Raw genomic sequence first — 27,511 nt, 5'->3', positions numbered from 1 at the left:
AAAATTTTATTTCTAAAACGAGGGTGTGTCTTATAGTCCGAAAAATACGGTATTTTGCTTTCTTGATCCATTTTAGGAACAATAAAACATTCAAGCGGAAAATGGATCAATTCCAAAACTAATGCAAACAGCAGCAGAAGGCGCTATATTGACCACAATGGGAGTCTCATTTTTCGTCTTCTGTACGGCGTTTGTGTCTATTTCTTAAACAGGACAAAAAAAAAAGCATCATATCGTATCAGAACTGAAACCGCAGCAATTAGTCTCAGAAGCGATGTTAATAAATTTGGTGCATCCTTCGCCCTCCATGTGCCAGAAAGTCACGTAGATTTTGTGCTTTAATTTGCAAAAATTTCAAACATAAATTCTAGTAAAATGATCCCTTCCCCTGAGCTCTTCCCACTGTAGATTGTGCTGTTCTATACAGTTTTATAAAATGCAAATAAGAAACCAAAATATGTAACTTTTCCCCTTCCCACTTCTGGCACAGAACAGCCCCCGATATCTACAGCCACTTTGTGACCCGGGAGTGAGAACAGAACACACAACACCCGTAGAAAAGAGGTTTATTGATTTAGGCATGATTTCATCAATCATGTGAACTCTGCGCTGACGCCTCATTGTATCTGCAGACAAAACCATCGACAAAAAAAGATTTTACCCAAGGAGTGTATGACCGATTCTTCCATTAGCTCCAATGCATCATCAGTTTTTTTTTTCTCCATGCACAAAGTAATAATTTACCACCGGATCTCGTCTCTGCCGCCCATACGGAGCAGCCAGTGATGAGATCCAACTCAAGTATGGAGTCCAGAAATAGCAATTCCGTAAAGCGTGACCGGAGCCGTAAAGTGTCATCAGAGCCGTAAAGCATGACCGGAACTTTAAGGTAAGACAGGAGCCATAAAGTGTGACAGGAGCCGTAAAGTGTGACCAGAGTTGTACAGCACAACCGTAGCCTTAAAGTGTCACTGGAGCTGTAAAGCGTGACCGGACCCTTAAGGTATGACCGGAGCTGTAAAGCGTGACCGGAGCCTTAAGGTATGACTGGAGCTGTAAAGCGTGACCGGAGCCTTAAGGTATGACCGGAGCTGTAAAGTGTCATCAGAGCGGTAAAGCATGACCGGAACTTTAAGGTATGATAGGAGCCGTAAAGCGTGACAGGAGCCGTAAAGTGTGACCGGAGCTGTAAAGCACAACCGTAGCCTTAAAGTGTCATTGGAGTTGTAAAGCATGACTGGACCCTTAAGGTATGACCGGAGCCGTAAAGCACAACCGGAGCCTTAAAGAGTCATTGGAGCCGTAAAGCATGACCGAAGCTGTAAAGCGTGATCAAAGGGAGTTGGAACATTCACCATAGAACAGAAGACGGACTTTTCTATTAGCAAAAATAAATATTCTTGCACGTCTTGTCAAAAGGACATGATCCCAATAGTCGGTGCATATTATGGAATTGCTATTTATGCATTCTGTACTTAGAGTTGGACCCATAAATCTTCGCGATATTTGGACTGCGAGGATCCTGTAAAGCTGGGTACATATATATATATTTGGGCTCGGCCCACAGCTCTTATAATGTGAATCTTTGTATAGGGAGGGGATATTCCTCCATAAATATGGCCGCCTGGTCCTGTTCTCGTCACCTCCGATCCCGTATACCGGCCTGTCTGATCTCCTATACAGCGCTGCTTGGGAATATGACTGAATACGTGCGAGAACACTACAAACACTAATGGAGACGTCCATCAGACAAATCAGTATTACAAAAAGGATTGATTTTTTTTCTTTTTTGTAAAATAAACTTAAAAAAAGTTTTATTTTTTTGGTAAAAGTTTCATTGCAGACTAAAGTTTCACAGCTGAACGTCACATGGGAAAAAAAAAACCCCACCCTGCGTAATCGCACGTCGCGCTCATAATTGCATATCTTATGCAGATCTTCTCTGTCTTATAATAAGATTCAATCTCACATAAATATTTTTTATTTTTTTTAAATATTTTTTTTTCATAAATTTTGATTTGAAAACCTTTTTTTTTTCTTTTTTTCCCATGACTATGAATATATTGTTCTAAATCTTTATGGAATTTTCAAAAAAATAAAAAATAAATTTTAAATTTCTAATCTTTTGGTGGAGAACTACATAAAATCGGACCCCGGTAGATATTGCTGCAGCTCAGATTCACCGTCATTGGTTACAAAATATAGAACATCTCTTTACAAATACAAAGCGTCGTATGTTACACGTCATTTACAGAAAATCGAGTGACTTGGTTCAGGGTCAGTGCGTTATTTGCAGCTTATTCCAGTGTCATTTGCCCTTTAAGGTGATAGTCAAAAAAAAGTTGACTATTGAAATGATATATTCTGTATGTAAAGGTGACTTTACATCATCCAGGGTTCATCCTGTGCGGACCCATAGACCCGCTCTATGGCGGAGGGTGAAGCCGGACCGCCGCTGGTAAAGTCTGGACGGTAGCGACCAGATATGTATATGGCAGAGGGTAATGACCAGGGCATTTTGATTGTCATCACCATAGATCGCTATTTGCATCACTGATTCAGGTGCAACATGCGTCATACTGTTCATATATAACACAATATGGTTTGACCATCATTGTCACCAGTTCTCGAGCCATTGCGTTAGTATACACGCCCTCCTCCAGGACAACATCCAATGAGCTAGAAAGCTGCCACCCCATCCACGGCTCCGCAGCGCCAGACTGGTCCGTCCTCCCGTGTAGTGCCATGCATCACTGATTGAGAGGCACTTTTTTTTTTTTGTTGTTATTTTATAGAATTCTACAGTTTTTGTTTGTTAAATACTATAATGTCGTTATACAAATCATTTCATCAGCTAAATCTTCTTCGTATTTGTTGGTCTCCGGCTCCTCGTCACTGTACCCGGGACCAAAGTCTTGAAGATCGTAGTCTCTCCTGCTGAGGATGGGGAACATATCGCCCCCTGCTGTACCGTTCCGGATGCTGCCGTTCAGGAGGTTGCTGGCCGCACTCTCCATCTCGTCAATAGTCATGTCACAGGCATCAGCAATTTCGTGTTTTGTGGCCGACACAAATTTTGGATCTCGAGCGTATCTGCCCAAACCTTCTGAGATTAGGACCTGGAAGAGAAGAAGCGATGACGTGAGAACAGGGAGCAAACGCGGAAGATTGGACGATCAACGGACTAGAATAGGACAGACGAGGAGGTTTGGGCCCATTCAGATGTCCATCGTGTTTATAAATACAACGTATCCATTATAGTCTATGGGGCTGTTCACACTGGTCTGTGGGGCTTTTGGTTTTGTTTCTTTTTATTTTTTTGTGGATCATATGACCGCAAAAGAAAAAAACATTTCAGATATGGATCAATGAAAATGACACAGAGCACACGGATGACACCGGAGTACAGTCTGCTATTAACAATGCAACGGCCAAGAGGAGCTTAGTCATTTTCAGTTTTCTTTTGCTGGAAGAGAAGATCATTGATGGTAAAACAAAAACAGACATTGTTGGAAATCTGATCCAGCGCACGGATAGAAATCAGCCGATTTTTTTGAAGTATTGGAAAAGTAAGGACATCGGAATGGGGCCTTAAAGGGAAGCGATCATCAGAAAATCACCTATTGTTTAAATCGGCCTCAGTTTTATTTTCACATCATGAATATAATATATATATATGTATATATATATATATATTTTTTTTTTTTCACATCATGAATATAATTATATATATATGTGTATATATAATGGGTGTGTCTTCATTGCTGCTAATGTGCAAAATGAATATCTGGAAAGCTTTATGGAATTAATGGCGCTATATAAGTGAATAAAGTACATATATTCAGGTAGGATTCCAATGACAGGTAACACCGATATATAACAATGGCCTTTGCACACACTCATTAGATGCCTCAATACAAATGATCGTTTGTTCATTGCTGCTAATATACATGTGCTGTTTCCTAAAACACTTTAAAAAATAAAATAAAAAAAAGCGCTTAGTGGTCAGTGTCAGAATTCAAGGTTTTCTCTTTAATATAGATTGATGTTAAAAAAAAAAAAAAAAAAGAATGTTATAAAATACATTTACCATTAAAATCTGGTTTGAACAATAGGTCATTTTCTGATGATACTGTCCCTTAAACGGGTGGCACAATGGCAGAGTAATTTTCATTATTAATCCTTATTTATTTAGTGCTGCAATCTAAGCTAATGCTTAATATATTTGCATTAAAATTCCCTACCGTTTCCAAACTACTAGACTTCTTTTCTATTCTTTTTTAACTTCCATTTTAAAATTCTCAGTGCATGCTGGGATAATCAAATGAAGCGTCATCAGGGTGAAGAGGTTATAGTTATTGCGACAAGCTCTTTTGCCTTTCTGAAACAAAGCGTCATCAGTGACCTCCGGTTCAGGGGCTGGGCTTGTCCCTGCTTGATGACAGCGTGCGCTCTGTTGTTGGCTCAGATCAGCAGTAACGAATAGACAACAGAGCGGTGTCAGAATATCCAGCAGGCAGAGACCAGTAATGTCCCTTTCAGGAGCATCATGTTGTGTAATTCTGACAATGCTCTGTTGTCAGCTCATTATGGCTGATGTAAGCCAACAACAGAGAGTGCACATCGTGCAGGGACGAACCCAGTCCCTGAAACTGATGACGCTTTGTTTCGGGGAGGCAGCAGCATGCATTGGGATTCTCAAACTAAGTGTCATCTGAGGGAAGGGCATTTGCCCTGCTGAAAGTGTTATCAGTGACCTCAGTTTCAAGGGGCTAGGCTTGTCCTGGCTTGATGACCGCAGTGTGCCAGTGACCGCAGCTTTTGCTCCCTGATGACACTTCATATAAGTATCCCAGTATGCACTGGGAATTTCAAACAAAACGTCATCAGAAGTAGAAAAAAAATAGAATAGCAATTAGATAATGTAGTTAGCGAACAGTAGGGAATTTTAAATGCAAGTATTAGAAATTATTTTAGATTATAGCTTAAAATAGATAGGAATATAGAAAGAAAATTACTTAGACCTTCAGACGGCAACTTTAAGGAATGAGAGCCATTCCCAAATTCGGAGAGGAACTAAGGATATCAATGACTGTGTGTAGATGAGCCCCTTTATGTAAGTGACCTCAGTGTGACCTACCACCTCTGCTTTACCATCTTCTTCCTTTCATTTTGCAACTCACGTTGGGTAAATTGTAACCGTCTTATCCCCAGAGAATCCATTATCACTTCTTCAGTACATGTTACAATGTATCTGACAAATTCTGTCTCATCAGCATAACACTATTCAGAAGTCCTGATTTTTTTGGGAGGGGGATACAAGAAAAAATAGACTGTTTTCATCAGTGTACTCGATCCAATATTCAACCACTTTTTGGTCCATGTGTCCATTCTCGCCATCAGTGTGACCTCCATGTTAATAATTTTACTATCTTTTTCTACCCGTTTAACAGTAGAAAGCATGATTTTTGTATGGAAGGCGTAGACTATAGTGTTTTTTTGTTTTTCATGGACCCATTAATGTAAATGGCGAGTTTGATCTGTAAATCTGATAAGAAAACATGGAGACATGTCAGGTTTTTTTAACGATAATATAAAACAATCAATAAGATGTGAAGACGAGCTCTATCCTTGAAAACACAGATGGAGCACGGACTTCTGAATGAATCCTATGGTGAATTCACACTGTGCAGTGTCAGTTTTCTAGAGGTTCCGGTAAATCTCTAAAGCCCCCATTCACCTGCAGCCCCTCTCTCCATCTACTGGTCTAGGATTCAGCAACTGCTGCCTGCACAATTCCAGCCCCAAGTATTCGGAGCACACGGAGCAGCTGCTGGGGTCAAACTGTGGAGCGCACGGAGCGGCTGCTGGGGTCGAACTGTGGAGCGCACGGAGCGGCTGCTGGGGTCGGACTGTGGCGCGCACGGAGCGGCTGCTGGGATCGGACTGTGGAGCACACGGAGCGGCTGCTGGGGTCAGACTGTGGAGCACACGGAGCGGCTGCTGGGGTCGGACTGTGGAGCACACGGAGCGGCTGCTGGGGTCGGACTGTGGAGCACACGGAGCGGCTGCTGGGATCGGACTGTGGCGCACACGGAGCAGCTGCTGGGATCGGACTGTGGAGCACACGGAGCAGCTGCTGGGATCGGACTGTGGAGCACACGGAGCAGCTGCTGGGATCGGACTGTGGAGCACACGGAGCAGCTGCTGGGATCGGACTGTGGCGCACACGGAGCAGCTGCTGGGATCGGACTGTGGAGCACACGGAGCAGCTGCTGGGATCGGACTGTGGAGCACACGGAGCAGCTGCTGGGATCAGACTGGAGCACACGGAGCAGCTGCTGAGGTCGGACTGTGGCGCACACGGAGCAGCTGCTGGGGTCGGACTGTGGAGCACACGGAGCAGCTGCTGGGGTCGGACTGTGGAGCACACGGAGCAGCTGCTGGGGTCGGACTGTGGAGCACACGGAGCAGCTGCTGGGGTCGGACTGTGGAGCACACGGAGCAGCTGCTGGGATCGGACTGTGGAGCACACGGAGCAGCTGCTGGGGTCGGACTGTGGCGCACACGGAGCAGCTGCTGGGGTCGGACTGTGGAGCACACGGAGCAGCTGCTGGGGTCGGACTGTGGAGCACACGGAGCAGCTGCTGGGGTCGGACTGTGGAGCACACGGAGCAGCTGCTGGGATCAGACTGGAGCACACGGAGCGGCTGCTGGGGTCGGACTGTGGAGCACACGGAGCGGCTGCTGGGGTCGGACTGTGGCGCACACGGAGCGGCTGCTGGGGTCGGACTGTGGCGCACACGGAGCGGCTGCTGGGGTCGGACTGTGGCGCACACGGAGCGGCTGCTGGGGTCGGACTGTGGAGCACACGGAGCGGCTGCTGGGGTCGGACTGTGGCGCACACGGAGCAGCTGCTGGGGTCGGGCTGTGGAGCACACGGAGCAGCTGCTGGGGTCGGGCTGTGGAGCACACGGAGCAGCTGCTGGGGTCGGGCTGTGGAGCACACGGAGCAGCTGCTGGGGTCGGACTGTGGAGCACACGGAGCAGCTGCTGGGGTCAGACTGTGGAGCACACGGAGCAGCTGCTGGGATCGGGCTGTGGAGCACACGGAGCAGCTGCTGGGGTCGGACTGTGGCGCACACGGAGCAGCTGCTGGGGTCGGACTGTGGCGCACACGGAGCAGCTGCTGGGGTCGGACTGTGGAGCACACGGAGCAGCTGCTGGGGTCGGACTGTGGAGCACACGGAGCAGCTGCTGGGGTCGGACTGTGGAGCACACGGAGCAGCTGCTGGGGTCGGACTGTGGAGCACACGGAGCAGCTGCTGGGATCAGACTGGAGCACACGGAGCAGCTGCTGAGGTCGGACTGTGGCGCACACGGAGCAGCTGCTGGGGTCAGACTGTGGAGCACACGGAGCAGCTGCTGGGGTCGGACTGTGGAGCACACGGAGCAGCTGCTGGGGTCGGACTGTGGAGCACACGGAGCAGCTGCTGGGGTCGGACTGTGGAGCACACGGAGCAGCTGCTGGGATCGGACTGTGGAGCACACGGAGCAGCTGCTGGGATCAGACTGGAGCACACGGAGCAGCTGCTGAGGTCGGACTGTGGCGCACACGGAGCAGCTGCTGGGGTCAGACTGTGGAGCACACGGAGCAGCTGCTGGTCTCGGACTGTGGAGCACACGGAGCAGCTGCTGAGGTCGGACTGTGGCGCACACGGAGCAGCTGCTGGGGTCGGACTGTGGAGCACACGGAGCAGCTGCTGGGGTCGGACTGTGGAGCACACGGAGCAGCTGCTGGGGTCGGACTGTGGAGCACACGGAGCAGCTGCTGGGATCGGACTGTGGAGCACACGGAGCAGCTGCTGGGATCAGACTGGAGCACATGGAGCAGCTGCTGAGGTCGGACTGTGGCGCACACGGAGCAGCTGCTGGGGTCGGACTGTGGAGCACACGGAGCAGCTGCTGGGGTCGGACTGTGGAGCACACGGAGCAGCTGCTGGGATCAGACTGGAGCACACGGAGCGGCTGCTGGGGTCGGACTGTGGAGCACACGGAGCGGCTGCTGGGGTCGGACTGTAGAGCACACGGAGCGGCTGCTGAGGTCGGACTGTGGCGCACACGGAGCGGCTGCTGGGGTCGGACTGTGGAGCACACGGAGCGGCTGCTGGGGTCGGACTGTGGAGCACACGGAGCGGCTGCTGGGGTCGGACTGTGGAGCACACGGAGCGGCTGCTGGGGTCGGACTGTGGCGCACACGGAGCGGCTGCTGGGGTCGGACTGTGGAGCACACGGAGCGGCTGCTGGGGTCGGACTGTGGAGCACACGGAGCGGCTGCTGGGGTCGGACTGTGGAGCACACGGAGCGGCTGCTGGGATCGGATTGTGGAGCACACGGAGCGGCTGCTGGGGTCAAATTGTGGAGCACACGGAGCGGCTGCTGGGGTCGGATTGTGGAGCACACGGAGCGGCTGCTGGGGTCGGACTGTGGAGCACACGGAGCGGCTGCTGGGGTCGGACTGTGGAGCACACGGAGCAGCTGCTGGGGTCGGACTGTGGAGCACACGGAGCAGCTGCTGGGATCGGACTGTGGAGCACACGGAGCAGCTGCTGGGATCGGACTGTATTGCACACGGAGCAGCTGCTGGGATCGGACTGTATTGCACACGGAGCAGCTGCTGGGATCGGACTGTGGAGCACACGGAGCAGCTGCTGGGGTCGGACTGTGGAGCACACGGAGCGGCTGCTGGGGTCGGACTGTGGAGCACACGGAGCGGCTGCTGGGGTCGGACTGTGGAGCACACGGAGCGGCTGCTGGGATCGGACTGTGGAGCACACGGAGCAGCTGCTGGGGTCGGACTGTGGAGCACACGGAGCAGCTGCTGGGATCGGACTGTGGAGCACACGGAGCAGCTGCTGGGATCGGACTGTATTGCACACGGAGCAGTGCTGTACAGAGTGGCTTCATGTACACACAGCAGACCCCCTGGAATTACACCTATTAGGGGCAGGCCGTCACCCTTCTCATCGCCCGCACTCATGAGTGACAGGTCTTGTTTGATTAAGATTTTAAAAGAAGGAAAGAGTTGCTCTGAACCTTTACTGGGGACTTACGGCTTCCACAAGGCTGTCTGCGCTCCTCTGTTTGTCGCTCTGTTTGTTCCTGAAGTCGTTGGGCACAGTCAGGTTGGATTGTGTAAATGTCCTATATGAAATATCTGTGTCGTCTGTGTACCATGAGCTCCTTTGCAAAGACGGGAGACTCCCATTCATTTGCTCCTTAGATTCAGCGCGGTCTACCCGGATGAGAGGGGTGTAGAATGGGGTACGGTCCCGGTGGTTGGGAGTTGCTGGGGGAGTAGCCCAAGACCGAGTAGAGCGACAAGGCGAATGCTTCTGAGCTTTACTGGAGTCCAGACCAGCCACCGCCATAATCTGGAAGAATGAATAATTCATTAATACAACAGACTGCACTTCTGTCAAAAGGAGCAACTAGTGATAACATGAAACTGACGAGAACCAAAACGGCTTCTGCCACCAAAATATAACCCGTGGGTACACGTGGAGTCCGCAGGATTGTAATGGTTACCGGATTTAGGGATAATACACTAGAGATACAAACCAATGCGGACACTCGGGCTTTGTCCACCTCCACCGAGGGGTCTCCGTGCCAGAGAACCAGAATTGGGGTGGATCGGGATCAGTAAATTTCTCTCAGAACGTTATATTACATGAACCTACCATCAAATAGGAGGTACCTAATATCGGATTTTATTATTACAGATGGGATATATGGGGGGCAGAGGTGGCAGTCACACCTGGGCGGGTGCACAAGACGTCCAATAACCCCTTTTATAAATGGCAGGTGGGGGTCAGGCTACTGAGGATGCGGTAAAGGATATTGACATAACAGAGTTCAGCCAAATTTAAAGAAAACCTGTTCTTTTGCATATATATATATATATTATTTTTTTACATTTTGTGTAAATACCACTTTTCTCCTGAATCCAGAGTTCTTTTTCTTCTGTTCCTGAGATATGGCTCTCTCATCTCTGTATATAAATCCAGCCTGTTGATCCAAGAAGGCATTGTCCGCATGAAGACACCCACGAAGCGCAGGGGAACACGCCCATGAAGAGCTGAAGTGCATGCCCCAAAAGAGTTGAGGACTGTGCCCACAAAGAGTTGAGGAAGAGTAGAGTACCGTGCCCACAAAGAGTTGAGGAAGAGTAGGGGAACGCACCCACAAAGAGTTGAGGAAGAGTAGAGGAACGCACCCACAAATAGTAGAGGAAGTGTAGAGGAACGCGCCTACAAAGAGTTGAGGAAGTGTAGAGGAACGCGCCCACAAATAGTAGAGGAAGTGTAGAGGAACGCGCCTACAAAGAGTTGAGGAAGAGTAGAGGAACGCGCCCACAAATAGTAGAGGAAGTGTAGAGGAACGCGCCTACAAAGTTGAGGAAGTGTAGAGGAACGCGCCTACAAAGAGTTGAGGAAGTGTAGAGGAACGCGCCCACAAAGAGTTGAGGAAGAGCAGAGGAACGCGCCCACAAAGAGTAGAGGAACGCACCCACAAAGAGTTGAGGAAGAGTAGAGGAACGCGCCCACAAAGAGTTGAGGAAGAGTAGAGGAACGCGCCCACAAAGAGTAGAGGAACGGGCCGAAAAAGAGTTGAGGAAGAGCAGAGGAATGCGCCCACAAAGAGGTGAGGAAGAGTAGAGGAACGCGCCCACAAAGAGTAGAGGAACGCGCCTAAAAAGAGTTGAGGAAGAGTAGAGGAACGTGAGGAAGAGTAGAGGAACATGAGGAAGATCAGAGGAACGCGCCCAAAAAGAGTTGAGGAAGAGCAGAGGAACGTGCCCACAAAGAGTTGAGGAAGAGTAGAGGAACATGCCCACAAAGAGTTGAGGAAGAGTAGAGGAACGCGCCCACAAAGAGTAGAGGAACGTGCTCACAAAGAGTTGAGGAAGAGTAGAGGAACGCGCCCACAAAGAGTTGAGAAAGAGTAGAGGAATGCGCCCACAAAGAGTAAATGAACGCGCCCACAAAGAGTTGAGGAGGAGTAGAGGAACGCACCCACAAAGAGTAGAGGAGCAGAGAAACGAGCCCACAAAGAGTAGAGGAGGAGCAGAGGAACGCGCCCACAAAGAGTAGAGGAACGCGCCGAAAAAGAGTTGAGGAAGAGCAGAGGAATGCGCCCACAAAGAGGTGAGGAAGAGTAGAGGAACGCGCCCACAAAGAGTAGAGGAACGCGCCTAAAAAGAGTTGAGGAAGAGTAGAGGAACGTGAGGAAGAGTAGAGGAACATGAGGAAGATCAGAGGAACGCGCCCAAAAAGAGTTGAGGAAGAGCAGAGGAACGCGCCCACAAAGAGTTGAGGAAGAGTAGAGGAACACGCCCAAAAAGAGTTTAGGAACGCGCCCACAAAAAGCAGAGGTACATGCCCATGAAAAGCAGAGGAAAACACCCACTTGGATAACAAGACTATTTTTAACAGAAGAAAGGGCCATATCTCATGAATGGAGGGCTGCAGGACAAAAAAAGAAAACACCAGATTCAGGAAAACAGCGGTGTTTACAGCAGATAAAAACAACATATTTATGGCAGGTGACAAATCCAATACAGCAGTAATGATTACATTCTCTCTTGGTACGTATAGACGGGATTTCATTACAGTCCAGCATGCGCTCACGTAATATCACCAGATCAGTCATTACTATTCCCAAACACGGAGCTGCCGCCTCATGAGACATTAGTACGTCTGATGATGAACTGCAGAGCGGAGGACACGGATCTCATTACACCCCCCCGATATAAGGTCATTACACCCCCCCCCCGATATAAGGTCATTACACCGCCCGATATAAGGTCATTACACCCCCCCGATATAAGGTCATTACACCGCCCGATATAAGGTCATTACACCCCCCCCATATAAGGTCATTACACCCCCCGATATAAGGTCATTACACCCCCCCCGATATAAGGTCATTACACCCACCGATATAAGGTCATTACACCCCCCGATATAAGGTCATTACACCGCCCGATATAAGGTCATTACACCCCCCGATATAAGGTCATTACACCGCCCGATATAAGGTCATTACACCCCCCCGATATAAGGTCATTACACCCCCCGATATAAGGTCATTACACCGCCCGATATAAGGTCATTACACCCCCCTGATATAAGGTCATTACACCCACCGATATAAGGTCATTACACCGCCCGATATAAGGTCATTACACCCCCCGATATAAGGTCATTACACCCCCCGATATAGGGTCATTACACCCCCCGATATAAGGTTATTACACCCCCCGATATAAGGTCATTACACCCCCCCGATATAAGGTCATTACACCGCCCGATATAAGGTCATTACACCCCCCGATATAAGGTGATTACACCCCCCGATATAAGGTCATTACACCCCCCGATATAAGGTCATTACACCGCCCGATATAAGGTCATTACACCCCCCGATATAAGGTCATTACACCCCCCGAAATAAGGTCACTACACCCCCCGATATAAGGTCATTACACCCCCCCCATATAAGATCATTACACCGCCCGATATAAGGTCATTACACCCCCCGATATAAGGTCATTACACCGCCCGATATAAGGTCATTACACCGCCCGATATAAGGTCATTACACCCCCCTATATAAGGTCATTACACCGCCCGATATAAGGTCATTACACCCCCCGATATAAGGTCATTACACCCCCCGATATAAGGTCATTACACCCCCCCCATATAAGGTCATTACACCCCCCGATATAAGGTCATTACACCCCCCGATATAAGGTCATTACACCGCCCGGATATAAGGTCATTACACCGCCCGGATATAAGGTCATTACACCGCCCCGATATAAGGTCATTACACCCCCCGATATAAGGTCATTACACCGCCCGATATAAGGTCATTACACCGCCCGATATATGGTCATTACACCGCCCGATATAAGGTCATTACACCGCCCGATATAAGGTCATTACACCCCCCCGATATAAGGTCATTACACTCCCCCGATATAAGGTCATTACACCCACCGATATAAGGTCATTACACCGCCCGATATATGGTCATTACACCGCCCGATATAAGGTCATTACACCCCCCCCGATATAAGGTCATTACACTCCCCCGATATAAGGTCATTACACCGCCCGATATATGGTCATTACACCGCCCGATATAAGGTCATTACACTCCCCCGATATAAGGTCATTACACCGCCCGATATAAAGTCATTACACCGCTCGATATAAGGTCATTACACCCCCCGATATAAGGTCATTACACCGCCCGATATAAGGTCATTACACCCCCCCCCCGATATAAGGTCATTACACCGCCCGATATAAGGTCATTACACCCCCCCCGATATAAGGTCATTACACCGCCCGATATAAGGTCATTACACCGCCCGATATAAGGTCATTACACCCCCCCCGATATAAGGTCATTACACCCCCCCCCCCCGATATAAGGTCATTACACCGCCCGATATAAGGTCATTACACCGCCCGATATAAGGTCATTACACCCCCCCCGATATAAGGTCATTACACCGCCCAATATAAGGTCATTACACCCCCCCGATATAAGGTCATTACACCGCCCGATATATGGTCATTACACCGCCCGATATAAGGTCATTACACCGCCCGATATAAGGTCATTACACCCCCCCCCGATATAAGGTCATTACACCGCCCGATATAAGGTCATTACACCGCCCGATATAAGGTCATTACACCGCCCGATATAAGGTCATTACACCGCCCGATATAAGGTCATTACACCCCCCGATATAAGGTCATTACACCCCCCCCCCGATATAAGGTCATTACACCGCCCGATATAAGGTCATTACACCGCCCGATATAAGGTCATTACACCCCCCCCCGATATAAGGTCATTACACCGCCCAATATAAGGTCATTACACCCCCCCGATATAAGGTCATTACACCGCCCGATATATGGTCATTACACCGCCCGATATAAGGTCATTACACCGCCCGATATAAGGTCATTACACCCCCCCGATATAAGGTCATTACACTCCCCCGATATAAGGTCATTACACCGCCCGATATAAGGTCATTACACCCCCCTATATAAGGTCATTACACCCCCCGATATAAGGTCATTACACCCCCCCCGATATAAGGTCATTACACCCCCCGATATAAGGTCATTACACCCCCCGATATAAGGTCATTACACCGCCCGATATAAGGTCATTACACCCCCCCCCCGATATAAGGTCATTACACCGCCCAATATAAGGTCATTACACCCCCCGATATAAGGTCATTACACCGCCCGATATATGGTCATTACACCGCCCGATATAAGGTCATTACACCCCCCCCGATATAAGGTCATTACACCGCCCGATATAAGGTCATTACACCCCCCGATATAAGGTCATTACACCGCCCGATATATGGTCATTACACCGCCCGATATAAGGTCATTACACCCCCCGATATAAGGTCATTACACTCCCCGATACAAGGTCATTACACCCCCCGATATAAGGTCATTACACCCCCCGATATAAGGTCATTACACCGCCCGATATAAGGTCATTACACCCCCCTATATAAGGTCATTACACCCCCCCCCCCGATATAAGGTCATTACACCGCCCAATATAAGGTCATTACACCGCCCGATATATGGTCATTACACCGCCCGATATAAGGTCATTACACCCCCCCGATATAAGGTCATTACACTCCCCCGATATAAGGTCATTACACCGCCCGATATAAGGTCATTACACCCCCCTATATAAGGTCATTACACCGCCCGATATAAGGTCATTACACCGCCCGATATAAGGTCATTACACCCCCCGATATAAGGTCATTACACCGCCCGATATAAGGTCATTACACCCCCCCGATATAAGGTCATTACACTCCCCCGATATAAGGTCATTACACCGCCCGATATAAGGTCATTACACCCCCCTATATAAGGTCATTACACCGCCCGATATAAGGTCATTACACCGCCCGATATAAGGTCATTACACCCCCCGATATAAGGTCATTACACCGCACGATATAAGGTCATTGCACCGCCCGATATAAGGTCATTACACCGCCCGATATAAGGTCATTACACCCCCCCGATATAAGGTCATTACACTCCCCCGATATAAGGTCATTACACTCCCCCGATATAAGGTCATTACACCCCCCTATATAAGGTCATTACACCCCCCGATATAAGGTCATTACAACCCCCCCCCCGATATAAGGTCATTACACCCCCCGATATAAGGTCATTACACCCCCTGATATAAGGTCATTACACCGCCCGATATAAGGTCATTACACCCCCCCCCCGATATAAGGTCATTACACCGCCCAATATAAGGTCATTACACCCCCCGATATAAGGTCATTACACCGCCCGATATATGGTCATTACACCGCCCGATATAAGGTCATTACACCCCCCGATATAAGGTCATTACACCGCCCAATATAAGGTCATTACACCCCCCGTTATAAGGTCATTACACCCCCCGATATATGGTCATTACACCACCCGATATAAGGTCATTACACCCCCCGATATAAGGTCATTACACCTCCCCGATATAAGGCCATTACACTCCCCCGATATAAGGTCATTACACCCCCCTATATAAAGTCATTACACCCCCCGATATAAGGTCATTACACCCCCCCCGATATAAGGTCATTACACCCCCCGATATAAGGTCATTACACCCCCCGATATAAGGTCATTACACCGCCCGATATAAGGTCATTACACCCCCCGATATAAGGTCATTACACCCCCCGATATAAGGTCATTACACCCCCCGATATAAGGTCATTACACCCCCCGATATAAGGTCATTACACCCCCCGATATAAGGTCATTACACCGCCCGATATAAGGTCATTACACCGCCCGATATAAGGTCATTACACCCCCCGATATAAGGTCATTACACCGCCCGATATAAGGTCATTACACCGCCCGATATAAGGTCATTACACCCCCCTATATAAGGTCATTACACCGCCCGATATAAGGTCATTACACCCCCCGATATAAGGTCATTACACCCCCCGATATAAGGTCATTACACCCCCCCCATATAAGGTCATTACACCCCCCGATATAAGGTCATTACACCCCCCCCCCCCGATATAAGGTCATTACACCGCCCGATATAAGGTCATTACACCGCCCGATATAAGGTCATTACACCGCCCGATATAAGGTCATTACACCGCCCGATATAAGGTCATTACACCGCCCGATATAAGGTCATTACACCCCCCGATATAAGGTCATTACACCCCCCCCGATATAAGGTCATTACACCGCCCAATATAAGGTCATTACACCCCCCCGATATAAGGTCATTACACCGCCCGATATATGGTCATTACACCGCCCGATATAAGGTCATTACACCGCCCGATATAAGGTCATTACACCCCCCCGATATAAGGTCATTACACTCCCCCGATATAAGGTCATTACACCGCCCGATATAAGGTCATTACACCCCCCTATATAAGGTCATTACACCCCCCGATATAAGGTCATTACACCCCCCCCCGATATAAGGTCATTACACCCCCCGATATAAGGTCATTACACCCCCCGATATAAGGTCATTACACCGCCCGATATAAGGTCATTACACCCCCCCCCCGATATAAGGTCATTACACCGCCCAATATAAGGTCATTACACCCCCCGATATAAGGTCATTACACCGCCCGATATATGGTCATTACACCGCCCGATATAAGGTCATTACACCCCCCCCCCCGATATAAGGTCATTACACCGCCCAATATAAGGTCATTACACCCCCCGATATAAGGTCATTACACCGCCCGATATATGGTCATTACACCGCCCGATATAAGGTCATTACACCCCCCGATATAAGGTCATTACACTCCCCGATACAAGGTCATTACACCCCCCGATATAAGGTCATTACACCCCCCGATATAAGGTCATTACACCCCCCGATATAAGGTCATTACACCCCCCTATATAAGGTCATTACACCCCCCCCCCCGATATAAGGTCATTACACCGCCCAATATAAGGTCATTACACCGCCCGATATATGGTCATTACACCGCCCGATATAAGGTCATTACACCCCCCCGATATAAGGTCATTACACTCCCCCGATATAAGGTCATTACACCGCCCGATATAAGGTCATTACACCCCCCTATATAAGGTCATTACACCGCCCGATATAAGGTCATTACACCGCCCGATATAAGGTCATTACACCCCCCGATATAAGGTCATTACACCGCCCGATATAAGGTCATTACACCGCCCGATATAAGGTCATTACACCGCCCGATATAAGGTCATTACACCGCCCGATATAAGGTCATTACACCCCCCCGATATAAGGTCATTACACTCCCCGATATAAGGTCATTACACCCCCCCCGATATAAGGTCATTACACCCCCCGATATAAGGTCATTACACCCCCTGATATAAGGTCATTACACCGCCCGATATAAGGTCATTACACCCCCCCCCGATATAAGGTCATTACACCCCCCTATATAAGGTCATTACACCCCCCGATATAAGGTCATTACACCCCCCCCCCCGATATAAGGTCATTACACCCCCCGATATAAGGTCATTACACCCCCCGATATAAGGTCATTACACCGCCCGATATAAGGTCATTACACCCCCCGATATAAGGTCATTACACCGCCCGATATATGGTCATTACACCGCCCGATATAAGGTCATTACACCCCCCCCCGATATAAGGTCATTACACCGCCCAATATAAGGTCATTACACCCCCCGATATAAGGTCATTACACCGCCCGATATATGGTCATTACACCGCCCGATATAAGGTCATTACACCCCCCCGATATAAGGTCATTACACTCCCCCGATATAAGGTCATTACACTCCCCCGATATAAGGTCATTACACCGCCCGATATAAGGTCATTACACCCCTCGATATAAGGTCATTACACCCCCCCCGATATAAGGTCATTACACCGCCCAATATAAGGTCATTACACCGCCCGATATATGGTCATTACACCGCCCGATATAAGGTCATTACACCCCCCCGATATAAGGTCATTACACTCCCCCGATATAAGGTCATTACACCGCCCGATATAAGGTCATTACACCCCCCTATATAAGGTCATTACACCCCCCGATATAAGGTCATTACACCGCCCGATATAAGGTCATTACACCGCCCGATATAAGGTCATTACACCCCCCGATATAAGGTCATTACACCGCCCGATATAAGGTCATTACACCGCCCGATATAAGGTCATTACACCGCCCGATATAAGGTCATTACACCGCCCGATATAAGGTCATTACACCCCCCCGATATAAGGTCATTACACTCCCCCGATATAAGGTCATTACACTCCCCCGATATAAGGTCATTACACCCCCCTATATAAGGTCATTACACCCCCCGATATAAGGTCATTACACCCCCCCCCCGATATAAGGTCATTACACCCCCCGATATAAGGTCATTACACCCCCCGATATAAGGTCATTACACCGCCCGATATAAGGTCATTACACCCCCCCCGATATAAGGTCATTACACCGCCCAATATAAGGTCATTACACCCCCCGATATAAGGTCATTACACCGCCCGATATATGGTCATTACACCGCCCGATATAAGGTCATTACACCCCCCGATATAAGGTCATTACACCGCCCAATATAAGGTCATTACACCCCCCGATATATGGTCATTACACCACCCGATATAAGGTCATTACACCCCCCGATATAAGGTCATTACACCTCCCCGATATAAGGCCATTACACTCCCCCGATATAAGGTCATTACACCCCCCTATATAAAGTCATTACACCCCCCGATATAAGGTCATTACACCCCCCCCGATATAAGGTCATTACACCGCCCAATATAAGGTCATTACACCGCCCGATATATGGTCATTACACCGCCCGATATAAGGTCATTACACCCCCCCGATATAAGGTCATTTCACCGCCCGATATAAGGTCATTACACCCCCCTATATAAGGTCATTACACCGCCCGATATAAGGTCATTACACCGCCCGATATAAGGTCATTACACCGCCCGATATAAGGTCATTACACCCCCCCCGATATAAGGTCATTACACCGCCCGATATAAGGTCATTACACCCCCCGATATAAGGTCATTACACCCCCCGATATAAGGTCACTACACCTCCCGATATAAGGTCATTACACCCCCCGATATAAGGTCATTACACCCCCCGATATAAGGTCACTACACCCCCCAATATAAGGTCATTACACCCCCCGATATAAGGTCATTACACCGCCCGATATAAGGTCATTACACCCCCCCGATATAAGGTCATTACACCCCCCCGATATAAGGTCATTACATCCCCCGATATAAGGTCATTACACCGCCCGATATAAGGTCATTACACCGCCCGATATAAGGTCATTACACCCCCCCCGATATAAGGTCATTACACCGCCCAATATAAGGTCATTACACCCCCCGATATAAGGTCACTACACCCCCCGATATAAGGTCATTACACCGCCCGGATATAAGGTCATTACACCGCCCGATATAAGGTCATTACACCCCCCCGATATAAGGTCATTACACCCCCCCGATATAAGGTCATTATATCCCCCGATATAAGGTCATTACACCGCCCGATATAAGGTCATTACATCCCCCGATATAAGGTCATTACACCCCCCGATATAAGGTCATTACACCGCCCGATATAAGGTCATTACACCCCCCGATATAAGGTCATTACACCCCCCGATATAAAGTCATTACACCCCCCGATATAAGGTCATTACACCCCCCGATATATGGTCATTACACCGCCCGATATAAGGTCATTACACCGCCCGATATAAGGTCATTACACCCCCCCCGATATAAGGTCATTACACCGCCCAATATAAGGTCATTACACCCCCCGATATAAGGTCATTACACCCCCCGATATAAGGTCACTACACCCCCTGATATAAGGTCATTACACCCCCCGATATAAGGTCACTACACCCCCCGATATAAGGTCATTACACCCCCCGATATAAGGTCATTACACCCCCCGATATAAGGTCATTACACCCCCCGATATAAGGTCACTACACCCCCCGATATAAGGTCATTACACCCCCCGATATAAGGTCATTACACCCCCCGATATAAGGTCATTACACCCCCCGATATAAGGTCATTACACCCCCCGATATAAGGTCATTACACCGCCCGATATAAGGTCATTACACCCCCCCCGATATAAGGTCATTACACCCCCCCATATAAGGTCATTACACCCCCCCGATATAAGGTCATTACACTGTTGAGGATAAAGAATTGAGTATCCAAAAATACTTAATTCAGCCATTTCATAGACTCAGTTATATAGTTCAGTAGATGTGAACTAACACACATATTTGTGAATGCTTTTGTTTCTTACTAACATGTATATATGTATATTGCATATTCAGTGTATTTTCCTTAGACACAGTATATACCACCACATGTAATTGTAAAGATGGCCGCTATTTCCTGTTCTCCACCCAAGACAGATGGACAAGGAAAATTCCTGGAGCCTGGACTGTCCAATCCAAGAAGAATATGCAGATCTCTCTACGTCATGAAGCCCTGACCTACGATACCTGATTGGACTAAAACTTTTGTTTACACCCCCTTACTGTTTGGTCTAGAGTCTCTTTCAAACAATAAAGAACACACTTGGTCAATAGCCAGTCATGGAGATAGACATAACTGACTTGCTGTGCAGTTATTTTTCATTCTCGGGTGCACACATGACATTTTTAATTAGAAACAGCAGCCGGATATCGAGAGATCCTTTGAGTCTCATCATCATCGTCATTCTGACCTTGACAACACCCCCCCGATATAAGGTCATTACACCCCCCGATATAAGGTCATTACACCCCCCGATATAAGGTCATTACACCCCCCGATATAAGGTCATTACACCCCCCGATATAAGGTCATTACACCGCCCGATATAAGGTCATTACACCGCCCGATATAAGGTCATTACACCCCCCGATATAAGGTCATTACACCCCCCGATATAAGGTCATTACACCCCCCGATATAAGGTCATTACACCCCCCGATATAAGGTCATTACACCCCCCGATATAAGGTCATTACACCCCCCGATATAAGGTCATTACACCCCCCCGATATAAGGTCATTACACCCCCCGATATAAGGTCATTACACCCCCCCGATATAAGGTCATTACATCCCCCGATATAAGGTCATTACACCGCCCGATATAAGGTCATTACATCCCCCGATATAAGGTCATTACACCCCCCGATATAAGGTCATTACACCCCCCGATATAAGGTCATTACACCCCCCGATATAAGGTCATTACACCCCCCGATATAAGGTGAATGTTTGTGTGACAGGGAAAACCAGTCATTTATCAGGATGGAAAGAGCAAAGATTGGAGAATTACACTTTATTAATAAGAGCGGCCAGGGCTGATCTGAAGATGGAGACGTCTCCGCAGCATTACTTACAGATTCTGGAAAATGTCACGTTAATTGAGGGAGTCGTGCGGCTACAAGAGGAAACGCAGCTGTAAAGTGAAGCTAATGCGAGCGCAGATGTCATATTAAACTGAAAGGCACTAATGTATCGGGAGGAGACGGAGCCAGGAACGTGACGGCTGCAACCGGACTGGGAATTAGGACCGGCCATCACCGAGGAGAGACCCCCACTGCTCATAATCTTATGCCCTATTTGTGATGGACAAAAGTCTCTGTAGGGGTCGTCTAGTCTCCAAACAAGAGCAGCCATCACTTAACAGGCGATAATTTGTAGATTGGAGTGTGGGTAAATAGGCAATCAGCTGTACACAATATACTGTATTTTTCGGATTATAAGACAAACTTTTCCTCCCAAAAATTTGGGAGGAAAGTGAGGGGTGCGTCTTAAAATCTGAATGTAGCTTACCGGTGGTGGTGGAGAGGGGTCGCAGGAGGCCGGGGAAATGCTGCGGCGGCTGTGCGAGGGCTGCGGCGGCCGTGCGGGGTCTGCGGCGGCTGGTGCAGCGGTGTGCGGGGTCTGTGGCGCCTGGTGCTGTGGCAGCTTTGTGGGGTCTGCGGCAGCTTTGTGGGGTCTGCGGCACCTGGTGCTGTGGCAGCTTTGTGGGGTCTGCGGCACCTGGTGCTGTGGCAGCTTTGTGGGGTCTGCGGCACCTGGTGCTGTGGCAGCTTTGTGGGGTCTGCGGCACCTGGTAGTGTGACAGTTTTGTGGGGTCTGCGGCGCCTGGTTCTGTGGCAGCTTTGTGGGGTCTGCGGCACCTGGTGCTGTGGCAGCTTTGTGGGGTCTGCGGCACCTGGTGCTGTGGCAGCTTTGTGGGGTCTGCGGCACCTGGTGCTGTGACAGTTTTGTGGGGTCTGCGGCGCCTGGTTCTGTGGCAGCTTTGTGGGGTCTGCGGCACCTGGTGCTGTGGCAGCTTTGTGGGGTCTGCGGCGCCTGGTGCTGTGGCAGCTTTGGGGGTCTGCGGCACCTGGTGCTGTGGCAGCTTTGTGGGGTCTGCGGCGCCTGGTGCTGTGGCAGCTTTGTGGGGTCTGCGGCGCCTGGTGCTGCGACGGCTGGTGCGGGGTCTATGGTGGCTGGTGCGGGGGCTGTGGCGGCTGGTGCTGCGACGGCTAGTGCTGGAGCAGCTGTGCGGGGTCTGCAGTGGCTGGTGCTGCTGGGTGGGCAGTGAGGACTTCAAATAATGGCTCCCGGAGTCAGCGCATGCACAGATGGAGCTCTTGGCTCACGATCTCATCTGCACACGCGCCGCCTCTGGCCCACTGATCTCCCAGCAGCGGACTTAAAAGAATTGTTCAGATATGCTAATAAGGTGTTCGGTGCATCTGGGCGTGGCCGAGTAGTTTAGTGCACCTCCCACCTACTGCCCCCTCTTGCTTGATTGACAGCTCCAGCGTTCGATGGCGGCAATAATCCTTAAAGGTAACAATCACAATCCTCATATCAGTTGACACTAAATCTGCGGCGATGTGAGCTCTGTACCTGCTGCTGCATTAGATGCAGGGGCAATGCCGTGCGGTGATGGAAGGCTGGGGACAGAGGTATTTCATCATGGCTGTTTTGTCTTCGGAGGCATTCAAAATTAAATGAAGACCTTCTGTTTGCTGCAAAATGGAGAGAAAACAAGACACTAAAGGTCCGGGTCCCCCCCCCCCAACGCACCCGCACCGTATGGAGAATGATTGATGCGGCCATCAATTTACCAATGGCCCAAATCTCCTGATCTCATGGTCAGAGCCTTCATGGGGAATCTACTCACATGGAGGAGTTGGCGGCAGTAATCTCCTCCTGGGCGATTTCCTAGATTCATAGCATATCTGCAGATCATCTTCTTCGAAGAAGCTGTGCGGATGGTGGTAGCCTTTAGGTCTCTCATAGTCGAGGTCGTTGGCGGAATACAAGGCCGGCTCCTCGTACAGTTGCCTAAATAAAGGGGTCTGATTAGTTTCTGGACTTGTACTGGCAGTACAGACTGGATCTGCTGGATCCCGCACCTGTCTCCTGAGAGCATGGTGTCCTCCTCGTAGCACTCATCTCCACTGTAGTACTCGGGTTCCCCCAGATAAGGATCCTCACTGTAGTCCAAGAAGTCGGGATCTTCACGGAAGATGACGGGCAGGTTTCTTTCTCCAGACTCCGATCTATGGTAATAAAGAGCAGCAGATCACAGGGAGCATCTACAATCCATACTGGGGAAGATTAAAACAAGAAATGACTAACTGCATCTGCTAAGATGATGTCTGTATATGTGCGGACCACCCTGGGGGTCTGCTGACCCTAACTAACATCCACACAGGCCCATACAAGACGACAGTTCACATCAGGAGACCTGTGGTCAGTCTGGAGATTGTGATCTGCACATGGACTCGCCCACCACAGCACCGGGGGATCCACTGGTGGGCCCTAATTCTGAAAATTAAAAGGAGGGCTCTACATGTTCTGTATAGATTGAAGGGCCTAATATTTCTCCGGTGGCCCAAAGACCCTTGCTGTGATAATGTGCGGTTTATGGAGAAAAAGCACTTTAAAGGGTTTTCTACTAAACAACTCCCCCGATCACAGAGCTTCAGTGGCCACGCTCCCCACCGTTCTCTCTCATGGGAGCGATTAGGGGTCATTATGATAAAACAGTAATTGGGACAAAACGATTCCTAATGTAACTACTCTGTCCCCATACATGGCATCATCACGTCATCCTGTAGAGATGAGAAGATGTGATGCCGAGAACAATGATTTTTAAGCATGCATAAAAATCATCGCACCCGACGGATGAGCATGCTGCTCGTTCCTCAGGGGAGCGTGCTGCTCGTTCCTCGGGTGAGCGTGCTGCTCGTTCCTCGGGTGAGCGTGCTGCTCGTTCCTCGGGTGAGCGTGCTGCTCGTTCCTCGGGTGAGCGTGCGGCTCGTTCCTCGGGTGAGCGTGCGGCTCGTTCCTCGGGTGAGCGTGCGGCTCGTTCCTCGGGTGAGCGTGCGGCTCGTTCCTCGGGTGAGCGTGCGGCTCGTTCCTCGGGTGAGCGTGCGGCTCGTTCCTCGGGTGAGCGTGCGGCTCGTTCCTCGGGTGAGCGTGCGGCTCGTTCCTCGGGTGAGCGTGCGGCTCGTTCCTCGGGTGAGCGTGCGGCTCGTTCCTCGGGTGAGCGTGCGGCTCGTTCCTCGGGTGAGCGTGCTGCTCGTTCCTCGGGTGAGCGTGCTGCTCGTTCCTCGGGTGAGCGTGCTGCTCGTTCCTCGGGTGAGCGTGCTGCTCGTTCCTCGGGTGAGCGTGCTGCTCGTTCCTCGGGTGAGCGTGCTGCTCGTTCCTCGGGTGAGCGTGCTGCTCGTTCCTCGGGTGAGCGTGCTGCTCGTTCCTCGGGTGAGCGTGCTGCTCGTTCCTCGGGTGATCGCTGTTCCCATTAACACTCGCTTGACAATTATTTATCTACTTTGTGGATCCTGTCCAATGAATTGCGTCCATACTGGGTCTGATACAATCAATACTAATTGGACGGTGCACACTATTGATAATAGAATGGTGATGCCCAGTTGCTCATCCAGGAGGAACAGAAGAGGAACAGAAGAGGAACCTCCCCAAAATCTGAAATTGCAATTTTACGCAGAGAATTCGGACAATCAGGTGTGTCATCAGTGAATGGTATACGGTATATACAGTACACAGCATGCAGACACTACAGCCGAGCATGTAATAACTATTCGCCTTCGCATATATTGTATGGCACAAGCAGCTATAACCCACGAACACAGAGGAACATACCTAATATAACTCTCATAATAGCGGGTCCTATCCGGGAAGCCATACAAATATGGGAAGATATTTATTAGACAGGGAATAAATATCAGTTATTACATATGTAGACTGCGCGGCACAAAAGAGATAGAGGCCGACCTGTAGAGGGTCTAAGAAGAGACAGATTAACACTTCATGCAAATAGTGCCATATACAAGGTAACGACAGTGCCCAGGTATGGGGGAAGAAAGGAGCGGCGCTGGCTGCCAACAGGTCAGGAGGGTGGGAACATCACCGACCAACCCCTACATCCACAGCCCGCACCCACCGACCAACCCCTACATCCACAGCCCGCACCCACCGACCAACCCCCTACATCCACAGCCTGCACCCACCAACCAGCCCCCGACATGCACAGCCCGCACCCACTGATCAACCCCTACATCCACAGCCCGCACCCACCGACCAACCCCTACATCCACAGCCCGCACCCACCGACCAACTCCTACATCCACAGCCTGCACCCACCAACCAGCCCCCGACATGCACAGCCCGCACCCACCGACCAACCCCTACATCCACAGCCCGCACCCACCGACCAACCCCCTACATCCACAGCCTGCACCCACCAACCAGCCCCCGACATGCACAGCCCGCACCCACCGACCAACCCCTACATCCACAGCCCGCACCCACCGACCAGCCCCCTACATCCACAGCCCGCACCCACCAACCAGCCCCCTACATCCACAGCCTGCAGCCACCCACCAGCCCCCTACATCAACAGCCCGCACCCACCGATCAACCCCCTACATCCACAGCCCGCACCCACCAACCAGCCCCCTACATCCACAGCCTGCAGCCACCCACCAGCCCCCTACATCCACAGCCCGCACCCACCAACCAGCCCCCTACATCCACAGCCCGCACCCACCGACCAACCCCCTATATACACAGCCCGCACCCAACTAGCCCCCTACATCCACAGCCCGCACCCACCGACCAACCCCCTACATCCACAGCCCGCACCCACCGACCAACCCCCTACATCCACAGCCCGCACCCACCGACCAACCCCCTACATCCACAGCCCGCACCCACCGACCAACCCCCTACATGCACAGCCCGCACCCACCGACCAACCCCCTACATCCACAGCCCGCACCCACCGACCAACCCCCTACATGCACAGCCCGCACCCACCGGCCAACCCCCTATATCCACAGCCCGCACCCACCGACCAACCCCCTATATCCACAGCCCGCACCCACCGACCAACCCCCTACATGCACAGCCCGCACCCACCGACCAAACCCCTACATCCACAGCCCGCACCCACCCACCAGCCCCCTACATCCACAGCCCGCACCCACCAACCAAGCCCCTATATACACAGCCCGCACCCGACTAGCCCCCTACATCCACAGCCCGCACCCACCGACCAACCCCCTACATCCACAGCCCGCACCCACCGACCAACCCCCTACATCCACAGCCCGCACCCACCGACCAACCCCCTACATCCACAGCCCGCACCCACCGACCAACCCCCTACATCCACAGCCCGCACCCACCGACCAACTCCCTACATCCACAGCCCGCACCCACCGACCAACCCCCTACATCCACAGCCTACATCCACCGAGCAGCCCCCTACATCCACAGCCTGCACCCACCGACCAACCCCCTACATCCACAGCCCGCACCCACCGACCAGCCCCTACATCCACAGCCCGCACCCACCGACCAACCCTCTACATCCACAGCCTACATCCACCGACCAGCCCCTACATCCACAGCCCGCACCCACCGACCAGCCCCCTACATCCACAGCCCGCACCCACCGACCAACCCCCTACATCCACGGCCCGCACCCACCGACCAACCCCCTACATCCACAGCCCGCACCCACCGACGAACCTCCTACTTCCTCGGCCTGAACCAACTGACTTGTCAAGCCAGACAGAATGGCATAAACCTGCCCGTGTGTGGGACCCAGAAAGGAGGAATCATTGATGTCTCGTGGAATATGCCACCACTCTGTACCATGCAGGAAAGTACTTGGGCTTGTGTCCTTCAGCTTGGCATTCAGAATTCGGCCTCAATTTCTCCCAGGATCAGTGGTT

The 27,511-nt window shown here is 50.4% G+C and overlaps 1 protein-coding gene across 1 annotated transcript in view; it reads right to left on the bottom strand.

Moving 5' to 3' along the window:
* Nucleotides 1-533: 533 nt before the first annotated feature.
* CACNA1D (calcium voltage-gated channel subunit alpha1 D) overlaps nucleotides 534-27,511 on the bottom strand; it is a 390,642-nt gene continuing 363,664 nt past the window's right edge. Inside the window, exons 45-50 of the mRNA XM_075321032.1 lie at nucleotides 25,413-25,439; nucleotides 23,663-23,809; nucleotides 23,428-23,591; nucleotides 23,151-23,272; nucleotides 9,114-9,434; nucleotides 534-3,119 (exon numbers count right to left, since the gene is read on the bottom strand). Of these exons, the coding sequence (XP_075177147.1) occupies nucleotides 2,823-3,119; nucleotides 9,114-9,434; nucleotides 23,151-23,272; nucleotides 23,428-23,591; nucleotides 23,663-23,809; nucleotides 25,413-25,439 (1,078 nt within the window). The 3' untranslated portion in view covers nucleotides 534-2,822. The remainder of the gene's footprint in view (nucleotides 3,120-9,113; nucleotides 9,435-23,150; nucleotides 23,273-23,427; nucleotides 23,592-23,662; nucleotides 23,810-25,412; nucleotides 25,440-27,511) is intronic.

Source organism: Anomaloglossus baeobatrachus, chromosome 8 (assembly GCF_048569485.1).
Source record: "Anomaloglossus baeobatrachus isolate aAnoBae1 chromosome 8, aAnoBae1.hap1, whole genome shotgun sequence".
NCBI lineage: Eukaryota > Metazoa > Chordata > Amphibia > Anura > Aromobatidae > Anomaloglossus > Anomaloglossus baeobatrachus.
Note: the sequence above shows the minus strand (reverse complement) of the source record. Positions and strands in the feature narration are given on the sequence as shown.